Source organism: Phaseolus vulgaris, chromosome 2 (genome assembly GCF_000499845.2).
Source record: "Phaseolus vulgaris cultivar G19833 chromosome 2, P. vulgaris v2.0, whole genome shotgun sequence".
Taxonomy (NCBI): Eukaryota; Viridiplantae; Streptophyta; class Magnoliopsida; order Fabales; family Fabaceae; genus Phaseolus; species Phaseolus vulgaris.
Genome location: NC_023758.2, coordinates 39,083,193 through 39,100,542, shown reverse-complemented (window position 1 = coordinate 39,100,542; position 17,350 = coordinate 39,083,193). Strand labels below are relative to the sequence as shown.

Below are 17,350 nucleotides of genomic sequence, written 5' to 3'. Positions count from 1 at the left end.
TATAAGAATTAGAAAAAACAAAATTAATATTAGTTTCCTTCTAGAAACTTTGTATTCATATCATTTGTTAGTAACAGTCAGGATTTTTTTTTCATATTATTCTTAATAAACTTATGGTTGTTGCCAAACCAATTAATTTAGAGGAGTGTTATAGTGTTTAGTGTATTAGACTATGTAAATTAGACGGTGTAAACTATAGCATTAGAGAGTCTATATAACGTCTAATACCATACTTTGTTTTTTGTTCTGTTTTCTATTATGCTGTGGATTTCTTGTTTCTCCTCTCAGTTTATATATATGAATCAGTTTATAGTTTATATATTGTAGGATTGTTTTGGTAAAATGACTTTGCGAATGAAATTCTTCTGTTTTCACTCTACGTTTCCTATGATTGAAGTATGCATGGTAGTCCCATGTGCGCATACACCTTTCACATGTTAAGATTTCGATATTTTATTTGTTTGGTTGGGTAGAAGGTCCTGAAGCTAAGACCGAGCATGAGTATGCTAAAATGCCAACATTTAAAGATGACCAAACACTTTACAAGGTTGGGGTGTTGATTCTTGACGTTTCAGTTTATCCAATTCTATCATACTGGTTTGGCACCAGCTTCAGCTTCAGTGAAAAATGAAAATAAATACCAAATAGGGTAGGAGAGATGAAGCTTCAATTCAGATATCGAAATCATAATATTTGGAGATGAAAATAAAAAATCTAATGTGAAACAAATATGGAAATGCATAAACCACGAATTTGATAACCAATTATGTATTTTCTCCTTCTTCATATCGAGAATTTTATAAAGTGTTTTGAGACGATTCTCTCACAACTATTTCAAAAAAAATTTCTTAAGTTTATTTCATTTAAAGCTTTTAATAAACTAGTTTTTTTTATTTGTTTATGTCAGTTGCATGTGATGGACTACTTTACCAACATTTTAAGTGCCTAATTTAGGACGGATTACGGGGACTAATAAACCAATAAGTTCACAAATATCCTAATTAACACCTACCACCATTGTAAATTTATCACAATGACAAATTTTATCTTAAACTTTAAGTTTCCATCCCAAAACCTAAGTCACTCTAACATGTAAAATAAAAGTAACATTGATTATCATACTGCAAAATATTCAAATTATTCAAAAATTGAATTAAATATATACGAAAAACTCATTGAGATTAGACTGTGATAAAAAAAATTAAAAAGAGAAAACAAAAAGGTAATGGTCTTCACACTAATCGTGAGACACTCAACTGCATGAAAGAGAATTTGTGGCAACAAGTGATGGCCCAATATGCATTTATTTTTGGGCCATCATGCTTTTGATGAATCAGCTCTTTTCTCCAGATTTCACCTTTGGCTGGTACAGAAAGCACAGAAATTCCTTGATGAACAACATAACATTCCACAAACATTCTGAAAATAGGAAAAGAAACAGAGAATATGGCTGCCAAATTTCTTATGCACCTTAAAATCCTCCAAATTGTAAGCAAAAGAAAAGGGTAAAAGTAAATGAGAAACACAACCTGTGTTGCTTACATGGTTGTCTCTCACTTCCCAGAATCCCATATTGCCAGAAAAACATGATTGAATGCAGTGTCGATGACAATTTCTTGTACCTGAGAACACAAGTGAGACAGAAACTTCATCAACGCTGCACTCAATGATGTTTCTCTAATATGGGGACTTTCCAAAACTATAGGAGATTCATTTTGTGTTTTTCACAAATCCCATACTTCTTATTGCATTTGTCTATGCTATATATAATATGAATTTCGTTGGTAAAACTTACATAGAGAATGTTCAGTGTAGTACACACCAGACATTTCTTCGTACTCTCACTTCACCACTAATGCTCTTCTATCTATCATTGTACTGATATATTTGCCAATTTAGCATCAGGGAAATTCTTGTACTGGTCAATTGTACTAGAATGAAACCTTGTACTACACAGAAAATATTATTATTTATCACATGTTTTCGTCAGCACTGATATTATTTCACTATCCCAATTATATTGTTGTAGTTATTTGCTGTGTTTAAATTTGACAATTCCAAATTGCATCGTGTTGTGTTCATAGCAACTTCGTGCGTCCGAGGAAAATGTGATTCATGAAACTAGAAAGGAGGAGCGAAGTTTCTGTAATGAAATGCATTTACATGACAACACAAAAATGATGAAATATATTTCCCCGTTTATTATCTTTTGATTCTTTTCTACCATCATTCAAGATCTAAAATGAATTTGGTAAAGAAACAAATTTCTTTTCAATCAAATTTTAGATCATTCGTTATAATTTGATATAATATTTCATTATGAAAATATGTTTTTTTTTTATTTTCATTCTTCGCCAACCATCGATCGATTTAATCCCTAAAATTAAAATAACTGGTCTATTTATTTTCTAATCAATGTAACATTTAACAATACCGTGTTTTAGTCAATTAAATTTTTGATACTAAAAACCAATTGACTTGTATTTATAAGACTAATTTCATCAAAGATAAAATAAAAAATACTTATAATTCTGAAAGTTAATGATATCGATAAAATTTATTGTTTATAACTAAAATATGAGACAAATTTCATTTTAAAGACTAATATTTTTTATTGTCATAATTTAGAAACTAAAATAATAATTAAAAAAGTAAAATAATCGTTACTATAGCACAAACTATTTTATAATAGTTAAAATTGATTTTTTTAGGTTGATTGCCAATATAGATACAAGTAATATAAATGATGATAAAAAAAACAAGTAATATAGATTATGATAAAAAAAAACAAGTAATATAAACTTTCTATATTAGTTAAAAATTGTAATCATCTCTTTTGGTTAAATGAGTCTTTGGAACTAGTTAGAATTTGGAATGTAGGAAAAGAATTATGTTTATCTTGTTTGGAAAACGAGAAAAGAGTTTTAGATAGTTTAAAGTGTATGGAAAAAAGGGACAATAGGAAGGAGAGTCTAAGTAGGAGTGGGCTAAATGTTTTAGGTGATGAAAATAATTAGTATGAATATTAGAGTTTGGGAGGAAGGATAAAAAGGAAGTATATTAGTGATCTTATTAGAAAAGAACAAATTGGATTTATTTGTCTTTAGGAAACAAAATGTGAACATATTAGTAAGGAGAGGTGTCATCAAATTTGGGGGTCAAATGAAATTGATTTGATTGAGAATGGGGCAGTCAATAATGGTGGAGGGCTAGTCACTATGTGGAAGAAAAAATGTTTTAAAATGAAAAGGTACAGAAAGAGGAATAACTTTTCAATCATTGAAGGAGTGTGGAAGATAGGAACGCCAATATAAATAACAATAGTTAATATATATTGTGTTGGTTCCTTAAGAGAAAAAATAATTATTTGAGATGAGTTAAGTGAGGTAAGAAAGAGTCATTGTGCGTTAATTTTAAAGGATACAAACATTAACTGAGGTAAAAAAATCGTTTAGATGTCTCGATGTATGACAAAAAGATGTCCATTTAAGGGAGCTTATAAGGACTAAATGGGAAAGCTATGTCTTTAGGGGAAATGGTCTATATATTTTGAAGGAGAATATGAAAAGGTTAAAGTTCGACATAAGGAGTTGGAACAAATCTGTATTTGGAGATGTTAATCAACAAAGAGTGGATTTGGAAAAAAGAATTCAACTTCTAGATGAAAAAGATGATGAGGGGGAGCTGAGTGTGGAAGGCAGAGAAGAAAGGAGACAACTTTTAGTTGACTTGGGGCAAACCAGAGTTAAACAAGAAGCGATTTTGCAACAAAAAACAAGGATGAATTGGTTAAGTCAGGGTGATTTAAATACAAAGTTTTATCATTCTAGTATTAAGTGGAGGAGGTTGCAAAATGGGATTAGTGGTCTTAAGGTCGACAATCAGTGGTGTGATGACCCAATTGAAGTAAAAATTAGAGTAAAGAATTTTTTTAAGAAAAGGTTTAGCAAGGGGAAAGAAGACAGGTTAGATTGGATAATGTCCGGTTTAAGAGTATCATTGTATCTTCTTCTTTTTTATTATTTGGGCTAACACTAACATAGCCTCTGAAAATTACACTTCCTGCTTATAAAAGGTTTTGGGCCTTCTACTGTGCAGGCCTCTATTTTGTTCTAAAATTGATCTAAGAGAATCTACTTTTCCAGGCCCAGAACACGAAGAAGAAAAAAAATACCCGGACATAGAAGGAGAAAAGAGGAGAGTCAATATTTATTCTAAAAACTATTTTCTAAAATAATCTTATAACATTCAACAATTAATTTCTCTTCCAAAATTTGCAAAGTTTTAAAATTATTTCTAAAACAATTATTTAATAAAAAAAATGATCGAGAAATATTTTCTTATCCTCCTCCTCTTATATTTAATGATCCTAGCTTTAATGGTGTGTTTGATTGTGAGAAAATAGAGAAGATTGGAGAGAAAGAAATTAATGTATGGATTGGTCAATCATCTTATGGAAGGAGTAATTCAAACAGAGGCAAACTATGAAGGAGCATTTAAAATTCATGTCATTCATTTTCATAATATAATCCATATACTTCTATTTATAATTGGTTTTATATTCTAAATAATTATTCCATAAGATAAAATCGTATTATTATTAGTACTTTAACTTACTTTCTTTCCTTTTTTCAACTAAACAAACTCATTATTTTTAGTTTTATGCATCAATATTTATTATTGCACTATTTTTTTTTTATCTATGGTGGCTCGTAATATTCTAATGTGTCTCAGGTTCTCATAAGTGAGAGTTTTAGAATTGAGAAATAATTAATAAAAGAGCAATGATACTTTGACACCCCTTCTCCAAATTACACCTCTTTAATTGATAAAAAATACCCTTTCACATATAGAAGATGTAATTTGGAACAATGAAAAAGTGGGTGTCAAATAATTTTTTTCATTAATAAAATATGTTGTGACGAAGTTTGAATATCAACAACATGATTTTATTTATTCAAACTCTTATTTTGAAAAGGAACTTTTTGGGACTAAAAAACTTAATCCATAGCCTGAATTTTCAAGTGGCATTAGAAAAAGTTGAAGAGAGTAACAAGTGCTGTTACAATTGAATAATGTGAGATTTGTTTATTGCGATTTTCAGGTTATAAAATTGCTTTATGCGCCGTCCACTGGTGGTGCAGCCACACACGTCCTTGTAATTGAACCCAACTTGGGATAGAAAGAAAAAAAGAAACTTTCCATTCAAATTCTCTTATATTGTCAGTTATTTTAAATTGTATTACATGTCATAAATTAAAATGGACTCAAGTACCTAAGACAATGTTTTTTTTTTTTCACAACTGAGTTTTTCTGTTATTTCTTTTACAACCTATTGTTTGGAATAATTAAAGCTGTTATATTTTATGGATAAGAGTACCTTTTTATGTGCCATTTTAAAAATTAAAATAACAATTGTTGTGTTTTTTTTTCTGATTGTCCTCGAATCTTAACATTGGAATTTTTTTTTGAAATTTTAGCAAAAAAAGGAATCGTGAATGAGTGCTTTTCTCTATGACAAAAGTTAGTAGTTTATATATATATATGTTATATGCATTTTATCATGACAGTTAAAATGAAGGGTCCGAAATTGGTCCGAACCATCATGTCAAAGAGTCAAAATGAATCACCCAAATCTGAACCATAAATTGTATGGATTGAGAATCTTAAGGTGTAGTATTCTTGTAATAGAATTTTTTTTCTCCTTTTTTAACAACAAATATTGTTTGGTAACATAACATCATAATGCTAGTAGTGAAAAAAAAATATAGATACTTCTTATATAAAGTACGCAAAATAAAAGAGTTAACACTTGAATTTAACTACTTTCTATAATGAGATTTTACTCTTTTATGATGAAAGTAAAATATCAATAGATAATAATTTAATGTCTATTTCTACTTCAGCTGAGATGTTACTTTTCATGATGAAAGTGAAATATAAATAAATAATAATTTAATGTTTTTTTTTTCTCGTTAAGAATTGTTTGTAAGACTAAATGTAGTTTGTTGAGTTTAACAAGAGTAAACGATATAAATGTAGTTTGTTGACTAAAATAACTTTGACAATATAATTAAATGGGTATGAAGAAATAATAGAGAAATCAAACAAAAGAACTATTGACAAGAACAAATAGCTTTCAACTTTTCGTTTCCACCTGATTGTGTGAAAATATTTAAAATTATTTTTTTATTGATATTGCATTAATTATATAAAGTCAAGTGAATAATAGTTAAACAAAGTGATCTAATTATCAAATTCATATATCAATTTTTATTCATAAGGAGTATATGTTGTTGAAAACAACAAGATATACTTAAATATTAATTATCTGTTATAATATTAAGTAGCAAATTGAAAAAGTGTGATTCTTTTATGTCAAAGCATGAGTCTAATACACATCTGTTCTTCCGGTGTAGATTTGTGTGGTTATTGTGAAATCATTGTTGTGCATGGTTGGACGTGCAAAGTGCGTTTCATAATGTTCAATTGCTAAATTTCTCTCAGTTTAGGATGTGTAATGTGCCTGCTTCGGTAAATAAGGTTTGAGAAGTGATTTGGATCGCAGTTGTCAACGAGATTTTGAAGCATAGAAACAGAGTAATATTTAAAGGGGGTGTAATAGATGTATTGGAAGTGTTTGCTTTGGTTCAACTAAAGGTTTGGTCTTGGGTTACATCCAAGTCTCAGACTGCGCTTTTCTCCTTCTCTGATTGGTGTATTGACCATTTGGTCTGTATGGGGATGATGTCATGATGTATTGTTTTGGGAATAAGAGTGAGTGTTGTAGGTGATTCTTTCCCGATTTAATTAAGAAGTGGTATCTTTAGGCTTTGACGGGAACGTGTTAAGAGGAAAATGTTAAAGGTTGTGTGTTCTTTATAAGGGCTGGATCATTCCTAAAGTAGTTCATATCTATTCATTGTTTATTACTAATAAAAAGAATCAGTTTAAGAAAATAACTATTTGTAAAATAAAAGAAAAAAAAACTAGAAAATACGAAGTTGAAGATAAAATCTTCAATAAGTAAACTATTATTTTATGGTTGAAATAATTTTTTTAGTTTTGTCATCTATATATTTTTTAACAACATCTATATTAAGAAAGTTTGTCAAAAACTCTTAACTTCTTTTATCCTAAAACAAGGAATTGACTACAAAATTAAAAATGTTCATCACTAAACACCAATTAAAATAAAGCGCAGATATAAATGATTGAGAAATGGAAAGAAGAAAAAGGTTTGTAAAGAAAAAAAATTAGATAAAAGGAAAATGTTTTCATATAATGTGCATCAATATAAATTATGATATTGTTAAGGAGTGTTTAATATTGTTAACATCAAATTGAGAAAGGAAACGGTGCTTGACGATTGAACAACGTCAAAGGAGACGATTTTCATGTAAAGCAATTACTTCTTTTTTCAATCAAAAGATTCAAAATATGTTTTACCAAACGTCATGTGGCGATAAATATCGGGAGACCCCTCACTAAAGCATTTTAATTTTTGTTTCTTCTCCCTGAAACTCAAAGTTTAGTTCAAAAATCTAATATTCAAGCAATTGCATTTTTATCCATATCCAACATAATAAGGATGAATGAGTATCTTAGTCTCCTATTATTAAAGATTCTGATGTTAATAATACTAATACTAATAATAATATATTTTCAATCAATTGATTCCAAGAAAATGAGAGGTTTCACTTGGAAAAAAAATACTCTAAAAAAGACATATAACACGGGTGTGAAATGTTATTTTCAGAGTTTAATTTTTTATTTTGAAAAAATTAACCCCGGATATTACATGACACCGGTTGGGTAGAGGAACCGATGTTATATGTAATTTCCAGATTTAAAAAACAGTTTTAAAGTTTTAAAAATTAGATATAACACCACTTGGGTTACACAACCGATGTTATATGTCATTTCAGGGTAAACAAAATATTTAAGTTATGCTTTTATCCTATATTCTTGCATCGCGCCATCACTCTCCATTTGCGCTATTCTAAGTTTTCTTCCTCAAGAGTTCATTTTACTTTTGCCACCGCCGCTGCCTCCACTGCTCCCCCGTCGCTTCTCTCTTATTTTGTTCTCTTCGTCATGAGAGCATCCACACCAAATGGGATTCTTCCGTTCACGCTTCTCTACTATTTCATTGTCACTCTTGTCGTCGTTCTTGTTGCTGCCACATTGTCTCCATTGCCGCCACAGCTCCGTTCACGTTCACGTTCTAGGTTAATTTTTTTATTTTTAAATATTTTTATTTTAATTATTATTTGGTTTATAATTATTTATATAGATAATTAGTTTTATTATATTGTATTTGGAATATAGTGTATTATGTTTTAAATTGGGTGATTGTTATATGTTGAACACTTTGGTATTGGGTTTAGGGGTTGAACGCTTTGGTATTGAGTTTATGATTTATGATTTAGGGTTTAGCATGTGATTCTGGAGCACATATTTTTTAATATTTTATTCAGATTTTGGGACATATTACATCGGTTGTTACAACCGGTGTTATATGTCATTAACTTTTTACATCATTGAGATCTACATTGGTGATAGAATCGGTGTTATATGTCCCATAAAACAGGTGTTATATGCGTTTTCTGCACTACTGTTAATAGGAATTGAATAAGTAGAAATATTGATGAATTACTTTTAAATACAATTAGACTAGTTTTAAGAAATTTACTTTTAGGGAACATCTTGTAATGCTCGAGACCAAGGAGTTTCATCTTGTAAACAATACAAAAAATATACTATCGGTACCTGTATCCTATGATATTTTACGGAGGTTCTGGAATCTGTGGTAATTTACGGAGGTTCTGGAACCTGTGGTAATTTACGGAGGTTCTGAGACCTATGGTATTTTATGGAGGTTTTGAAACCCATGATATTTTACGGAGGTTCTGGAACCTATGGTAATTTATGGAGGTTTTGGAACATATGGTATTTTAGGAAAGTTTTGAAACCCATGATATTTTATAGAGGTTCTAAAACCTTTGATATTTTACGGAGGTTTTGAAACCCATGATATTTTATGAAGGTTTTGAAATTCATTTTACAGAAATTCTTAAACTCATGATATTTAACGTTGGTTTTGAAAGACTTTTACTAAGATTTAAAAAAAAATTAAATCATAAACTCTAAAGCCTAAACCTTAGACTTTAAATCCTAAAAGAATTTAAGAAGAAAAATTACAATTTTAAATAAATCACAAAACCGAACATGGAAGACTAAAGACTAGAGATTGAATCTTAAAAGAGAAGCATTTGATAGAGGCAACTTACTATCCCACACCAAGAAGAACACATCTGACTCGAGAATCAAAATCATGTATAATCAGGTCCAATTATTGTCTTGTTGCTTCCCTTACGTTATCAAATTTGGTTCTAGGTTGAATTTAATTTGAAGTGATGGTAATGAAGGGTAGAGTAAAGATTAGGCAACAAGATGGCTTGGAGAAAAGGAGTTCACAGCACCCTTGTCTTAATCACTCACGTGAATACTCAATAACAAACAAGGATCTAAAATTCAAGTTTCAAGAATCGTAATCACTGTCTCTTCACAACTCCTCTCTCCTCAAACGTGCATATCATTCCTAAATCTGGTTATTCACTATAAGTGCATCGGTTGATATGACCCTAGGATCACCCATTTTGGAGTCGGTTCTAAATAATATTTATAATTCCTAAAAAAAAACTTTATATACTATGGAATTATACATACAAATGAGAACCAACAACACAAAACTTGAAATACTAAAGTATAAGTGAAAGGCTTAACATTAGTGTAATGAAGAGCATGTCTCCATTAAAAATGGCGTTGAACTGCAAACAGTAGGTGACGTGGTCCAATATTTAAAAGGCAAAAGCACTTTTCATAAGCTTAAGCCGTGCTCATTCATGGTCATCACATCGCCCTACCAAAGCTTTTAAGGGCCACTCATAGGTCATCTCTATTCAACTAACTAATTTGTTTAGACCCAAACAAACCAATCCACCAATTTTAATACATATTTCTAATTTCTTTATTTTGCCGGCCAACAGTTTAATAACTGAACTGGATAACGACTTCAATCCGAGGAACAATTTGTAGCCACACAAACATAAATTTCAGTTTCCTATTGTTCACATTTTCTATTTAAATTCAATTACAGAAGCCGTTCAAAGAGATGTGTCCACATAATATATTTCCATTTTCACCATCCTTTCCGTCAACTATTGAATACCTACATTAATTTTAAAGCTTGACTATGACACCTCCTATTTGGAAAGCAATTATTTTAAATTAATCATTGCTTCTTTTCAACAATTATTTTCATTTCTTTTGTTATTTTCATTGCACAAATAATTGTTCACTTGATTCCAAATTTGAAGTTCCTTGAAGCTGTGTCATTTTGGAAAATTGAAGGAAATGTTATCCTTTCTTTTGGACAGTTAAGCTTAAAGAAATTAAATTGTGGAAGAAAGGAGCTAGTGATGAAGTTCATTTTTTGTTTTGTTTATGCTAGTAGTACTTTTACTATTTGTGGAGGTCAAATGATGTCATTATAAATTATTCAGGTTTTGTTTAGTTTGAGTTTTAGAATACTTAATTTTGATAAAAATACCTTAGGTTAAAATTAACAAAATTAAATCCTTATATAACAAGAATGATTTTATTTTACCATGGTATTATTTATATATATATATATGTTCTATATAATCTAAAATGAGAACATCTTGGTTAATTAAGAAAAATTGAAATTATTTTTAATGATTGAGATCTTCTCAGTTAAATAACCAGTCGTATGATGTCTAAACATTTTCACAAGGGTAAAGGTCAATCCTGAAAAATGTGAGGTTATATTAAACCTGAAAAGTTCAAGCACTATAAAGGATGTTCAATGCCTTAACTACAAACTAGTGGTACTATCAAGGTTCATTCTCAGGCTAGCTGAGAAAGGAAGACATTTTTTTCAAGCTCCTTAAGGTGAAAATGAAATTTGAGTGGGACAAAGAATGTGAGAAGACGTTCCATGACATTAAAGGAGATATATTCACCTTGTCCATGCTTGCTAGTCCACCCCCACATTCCACTTTCTTCCTATACCTTTTCATAAGCTGAAATTATTGGCCGAATTCTTAGTTGAAATACCAAAACTCAGTGACAAACACATTGGTAGCCAGTTAATGTTAATGGCTCATCAAACAAAAAGGTTAACAGAGCTAGAATCATCTTGGAAAGGTCTGATGATATGGTTCTTGAGCAACCCATCTGTTTCACTTTTGGAACTTCGAACAATCAAGCGGAGTATGAAGCACTAATCGCAAGACTCAATCTTGCCTGAGAATTATGGGTCAAACAATTGAAAGGTAAAAGTGATTCCTAATTGATTACCAACCATGTAAGAGAAGACTACCATATAGCCAAATCTTATATAAAAATTCGATAAATTTGAGATTAACCACAAACCAAAATGACCGAGCAAATATTCTCTTCAAACTTGCAAGTACAAGAAAGGTGGGGCAATATCATACACTTATCCAGGAAACCTTGAATACTTTGAGTTGGGACCATGATAATATCCCACAAATAAATTTGGACACACCGAATTGGATGACACCGATAATCAATTTCCTTAATAATGACACTTTTCCAGACAATGTGATAGAAGCCAAGAGAATATGAAGGCAAACGACTTTCTACATTATTCACAATGATGGAAGGGTTTCTCCTTGTCTCTACTAAAGTGTTTAGATAATGATCAGGAAACATATGTCCTCGTCGAGCTACACCGAAGTATATGCATAATGCACTCAAGAGCTTAGTTTATGGCCTCTAGAGTACTAAGAGTAGGGTATTATTGTCCAACAATTCAGAAAGATGTTCGTCTTTTCACGAAAATGTGTAATATGCCCCTATCAAAGCCTTACCTCCCAAATAGTTGCATGTGATATCATCCTCGTGGCCCTTCTCAACATGGGGGTATATTATATACTCGACCCATTTCCCTTGGCAAAAGGTCAGGTAAAATTCCTCATCGTGTCCATTGACTACTTCACAAAATGGATAAAATTTGAACCCTTGGCAATGATCACAACCCAATGTGATATACATATAGAGTTTGTTGAGTTTTGTCATCAATGATGACGGTAGACAGTTTGTTGATAAATGGTTCGAGCAAATCTTGCAACAACTCGGAATAAAACATTTAGCATCACCGATTGAACATCCATAAACCAATGGTTAAGCGAAAGCAATTAACAAGGTCTTCCTTAGGTAGTTTAAAAAGGACCTTGGTGACGCCAAAGGCCGATGGCAAAAGAAATAACTGACATACTCGAGGGATATCATTGTAATCCATGAGAGAAACACCATTCTAGCTAACATACCAGTATGACACAATGATACATGTGAAGTTCAGTGAATCATCGTGGCGAGGACAAAATTTCGACAAAATTCGAAATAATCACAAACTTAAAGCCAAGCTAGACATTGTCCATGAGATAAGTGAAGAAGCTCAAAACATAGAAGAAACTGCAAAAATTAGAGCTACATGACACTACAATACGCATGTCCGAGAGTGTAATGACTATTTTACAACAAGCATACCGCGTCAGAAGTAATAATTTGTCCATAAGAACAAATATCGAACCCACAAGGAACATTTGAATTATCAAGTATAAGATTTACTAAATAGAAAACAAATAATAAAGTTTGTCGGAAGTTTGTTGGTTCAATTGGGAAAATTGAGATTAAGGTTCATTCTTCTTACTCTTTTGTATTTTGAAAAGCATATTAATATTCTATCCTTTGATTGATGTTGATGCTCATATAAAAGTCATTTATTTTGATTCCTCGCATATAAAATTATTAAGAGAGTCTCCTAAATATCGATTCATTGCATATTTATAAAAGCTCTTTAGCATTACGATTAGATGTTGATAGCAATTAACATTTTAAATTTATTCCTAGTATTCAATTATGTTAAGCATTATCATTAGGGTCAGAAACTTAGAGATACTTTTCACTCAAATCTAATTATCTAAATCATGATAAACAAGCATTACAAATAAAATGACAATACTAATCATCAATTAAGAACAAAATATTATATTTATATATCACCTAAATAGAAAAGAGTTTGAACATATTACTCACAATCCCAAAATGTAGAATTAGCCACTCATGTTAGCCATTACAAGCATGGAAAGCAAGAAAAGAAGATTTAGGATGTTTCTCCTTGAAGACTGCCTCCTCTAGGGTTTTATATCACCTTATATTTTGTCAATTGATGTCTAGGATTGTGTCTCACACCTCATATTTAACCTAGTTGGACTTGGACTATGTGACTTCTTGCTTAGGCGTGATTGGGCTCGCTTGGGCGAGTTGGACGAAAACAAATCCAACGTCTCTAGAGTGATCTCGCTTGGGCAAGATCCTCTGGGAGCTTCTGGCTTGGACAAGTTTGGGCGAGTGTTTGGAGCGTTCCAACTTTTCCTTTTTATCTTGTATATTCTCATTTTGCCCTTCCATGTACATTCTTTCCTCGAATCCTGAAATGAACACTAATTTAGAAATAAATAGTTCTTATTCATATTATAATCACAAAATATGTAAAAAAAGTTTAAATTCATAAATTAGGGGTTATATTATAGTTATCTTATCAATTAATATTCATAAGTGTTTGTATTTTAATATGAAATATGACACTTATCAAAGTGTTTCTTCCATAAAGAAGACTTATTTTGGCGAAAGCTTGACAAAGCTCGGAAAGACAAGAATGAAGGTAAATCGGCACCAAACTAGGATGATTCATACAAAGTTGTTGATTCATTGTAAAATGGAGCATACAAACTAAAAAAGTTAAATAACAAATTTTTTGGGGAACGAAAAGGTTCAACCATTCCTTCTTTTAAAGTGAATTTTTGTTTTAGGGTTTTCCCTAATCTTATTAGGTACAAAAATGGATGGAGGAGAAAAAGGAATTTCCTCTCACACAGTTCGACTTTGTATGACCCGAAGGAGACTCACTACTCTCATTATCAATAACTTTATTAAGAGAACCACTCCCAGCAAAAGAGTCAAAATGCGAAGAAGATAACAATCGTTCTCTGGACTCCAATACCCAAAAAAAAAAAATATATATATATATATATATATATATATATATATAAATAGATTACGCAATGAAAGAAGATAAAATTATATAAATAAAAACTACTGAATATATTTAGTCGAATACTTTTATTTCATCGCGAAAAGAGAGAAAGCCTTAGAAGTGATATTATAGAAAGTAATACAATCTTTATTGAGTATATATTATTAAGTTATTATATATTGCATCACATTACAGCCTGGGCATTTTGTAAAAATAAAAAATATTGAAAACAGAAGGAATATGGAACATAAAGTGGGTAAAGGAGGGGGTCCTATATAAATTCAGAGATCAACCACAACAATGCCAGCGGGGGAAGCTACGTGTCTCTGACACCGAATCCACATTCTAAAGTAACGCTTCCACTTCCACTCGCCGGATAATGACGTCACACTCTCACTACCAACCTGATTTAGACGCCGACTCCGTCACCTCTTCCCCTCGCTCCGACCATTTCCACGACGCGCCGCCTCGCGTCCGCTTCATGTGCAGCTTTGGCGGCAAGATCCTCCCCCGCCCCCATGACAACCAGCTCCGTTATGTCGGCGGCGACACTCGAATCGTGGCCGTCCACCGCTCCATCTCCTTCTCCACCCTCATTCTCAAACTCTCCAAACTCTCAGGTACGAAAAAACCAACCTCACATCACATCCTTCGTCTTTGAACTTTTAATTACAGTTATAATTTTTTGTTTTTGTGGGGGTTCTATTGGATGCAGGCATGGCCAATATAACCGCGAAGTACCAGCTCCCGAACGAGGATCTGGACGCGTTGATCTCGGTCACGACTGACGAAGACGTGGAGAACATGATGGACGAGTACGACCGCGTCGCACAGAACCAGAACCCGCGATCGGCGCGGCTTCGGCTCTTCCTCTTTCCCGAAGGCGAGGACTCTCGAACCAGTAGCATCAGCTCGCTATTGAACGGCTCAGCCAAACGCGAGAACTGGTTCCTCGACGCACTAAACGGCGGCGTTTCTGGTCTCGAGCGTGGCCGCTCTGAAGCATCTTCCATGGTCTCGGAAGTACCTGATTACCTTTTCGGATTAGACAACTCAGAAGAAACTCACCAACGCGACCCACGACCCAAGGATCGACCCGTGCTCCAAGATAACGTCTCAGTTTCGGATCCGGGTTCCCCCGCCCCGGTTGTTTCCTCCCCATACTGTTCCACCTCATCAGCGCCCTGCGTGCCTTCTCTTCCCAACCTTCCCCCAGTAAAGACTAAACTTTCGAACCCTGTTCCTGATTCGGACTTCAAGGAAAGTCCAATCGAACCTGAAACGGAACCTCAACCGAACCTCAACCACAATCTCTACCCGGGTAACCCTGTAATTCACTATCCCCAAGAACCTGCTTATTCTGCTCATTCAGTAAATCCGGTTCCTGTTTACTACGTTCCCAGTCCGGTTCGACCGGGAACTGTGCCGGTTCCTTTGCAGCAGACACCTTACCCCTACGTTCAACAACCTTACCATGCAGTGATGCCATCTCAGGTTCCCATCGGCTACCATCATTTGATTCCGGGTTCGGGTCAAGTATATGGTGCAGGCGTGAGGCAGGTGAGTCCACTGCAACCTTACAATCCTTCCGCCGCAGTGGTTCACGACGGTTTCAAACAGCACATGTATCAAGCCGTGCCGAACTCCGGTCCGGTTCCCCTTCACCCGATGATGCCGATGACTGGTGCTGATGAACCCAAGAGAGGTGGAGCGGAGTATGTAGTGGGTCGGGGCCCCAATTCCCTGAATAACTGAACCGGTTTTTGTCCTGGGATGCTAAATTATTATTACTACGATCATGCAAATGTTTAATTCGTGTGTACACGTGCCTGCAGAATTGAATGCATTACAAGCCACAAATGGTAATTACATAAATTTGTTTGAGCAAGTTATATCAGGTTGTACATTATAAAAGACATCATTAATAAATGATATTTCTTTTTGCTGCCAATGCTTTTTTATATTTAGGTTTTATTTTCGGATAAAAAATAATTTGCAGATTATTGTGGCCTTTCTGCCTTTTATGTAAATTAAAATTAAACCAGAGCTTTAAAATTGATTTAGTTATTAAGAAGGAATACGATTCTTTTTAAATTGCTTTCTAAATTTTAATAAAATCTAGGTTTGTTTTTCATGTTATTATATTTTTGCTGTTAAAATATAGTGGAGCTTTAAATCATATGTATTCAATTATGGGTATTTGGGCATATTCTATTTCCACAAGCAAACTATGGAGGGAATCTTTTGATCTGATCTCAACCTGAATAAAAGAAAGAAGCTTTTGTATTTTTCCTATTAAAGAAACAAACGTATTTTATGACAAGGAGAAATATTGGATAAGGAATGTCTTAAGGTTCTCCCATATTATCTGCAATCAGTGCATATTATTTTAGTTATAACGTTAAAAAAATTAACTAACTAAAGTAAAAATTAACTAAATAAAAATTAACTATATATTTTCTTCTTCCTTACCTTCGGTTATTATTCGATACAGAATATGGTGGTCCATTAGTGCCTAAACGAATATCTCTCTTTGTTCAACCCCAACTACCCCTAATTTTCACATTTAATATGAGTTTTAAGGCTCTATTTAAATCAATTTCTTCATAAGTTATTCTATTAGAGAGAAAAAAACAAAAAACAAAATCAACATGTCCATAACTAAAATTAGAATCATTCAAAGTCCAACCAATTCAATCAAACAACTAAACATTCATCTAAAATATAAAAAAAAATCATTAAAACTATTTTTTAATTATTTCAATCTATATTTTTCTCAACCGGGTCATTTAATTCAAATTCAAAATAAAGAACCGCGTCAAATTAAACTAATTATTATATTCAAGTAAATTTAATGTTATATATTTAAGGTTAGTTAGCCATTATCAAGCATACATGCTCAGGTAATTGTAATGTATTTTTTATTATCTCGTATATTTAAAAACAGTATTCGGTTATTTTGTAAATCAACTTTATATTTAAAAATAAATATTAATTAAGTAGATATTTTAGGAAGCTTAAAGGTCATAAATACAATTTGAAAGAGTATTCAAATACTTAATACTCACTTTATCACTCATGTAATAATATAATATAAAAAGATTCATATATAATATCGTAACAAAATATTTATAAGACTAAAAAATTATAATAAAAAAAGTTTATAACATTTAAAAAAAATATTCATATATAATATAATAT

General features: G+C 32.1%; 1 protein-coding gene across 1 annotated transcript; it reads left to right on the top strand.

The window, feature by feature from the left end:
* The first annotated feature begins 14,254 nt into the window (after window positions 1–14,254).
* LOC137811962 (RAF-like serine/threonine-protein kinase PRAF) lies at window positions 14,255–16,100 on the top strand. Its single transcript, XM_068613825.1, has 2 exons — window positions 14,255–14,769; window positions 14,865–16,100. Exons 1-2 carry the CDS (start codon window positions 14,529–14,531, stop codon window positions 15,902–15,904), a joined length of 1,281 nt encoding a protein of 426 aa, XP_068469926.1. The 5' UTR covers window positions 14,255–14,528; the 3' UTR covers window positions 15,905–16,100.
* Window positions 16,101–17,350: the final 1,250 nt, after the last annotated feature.

What these genes read in the sequence shown, in the direction of transcription:
- LOC137811962 (XM_068613825.1), top strand. Translation starts at nt 14,529, where the DNA reads ATGACGTCACACTCTCACTACCAACCTGATTTAGACGCCGACTCCGTC. An exon ending in CAAACTCTCCAAACTCTCAG is followed by an intron (nt 14,770 to 14,864) that starts GTACGAAAAAAC and finishes TATTGGATGCAG; the next exon opens with GCATGGCCAATATAACCGCG.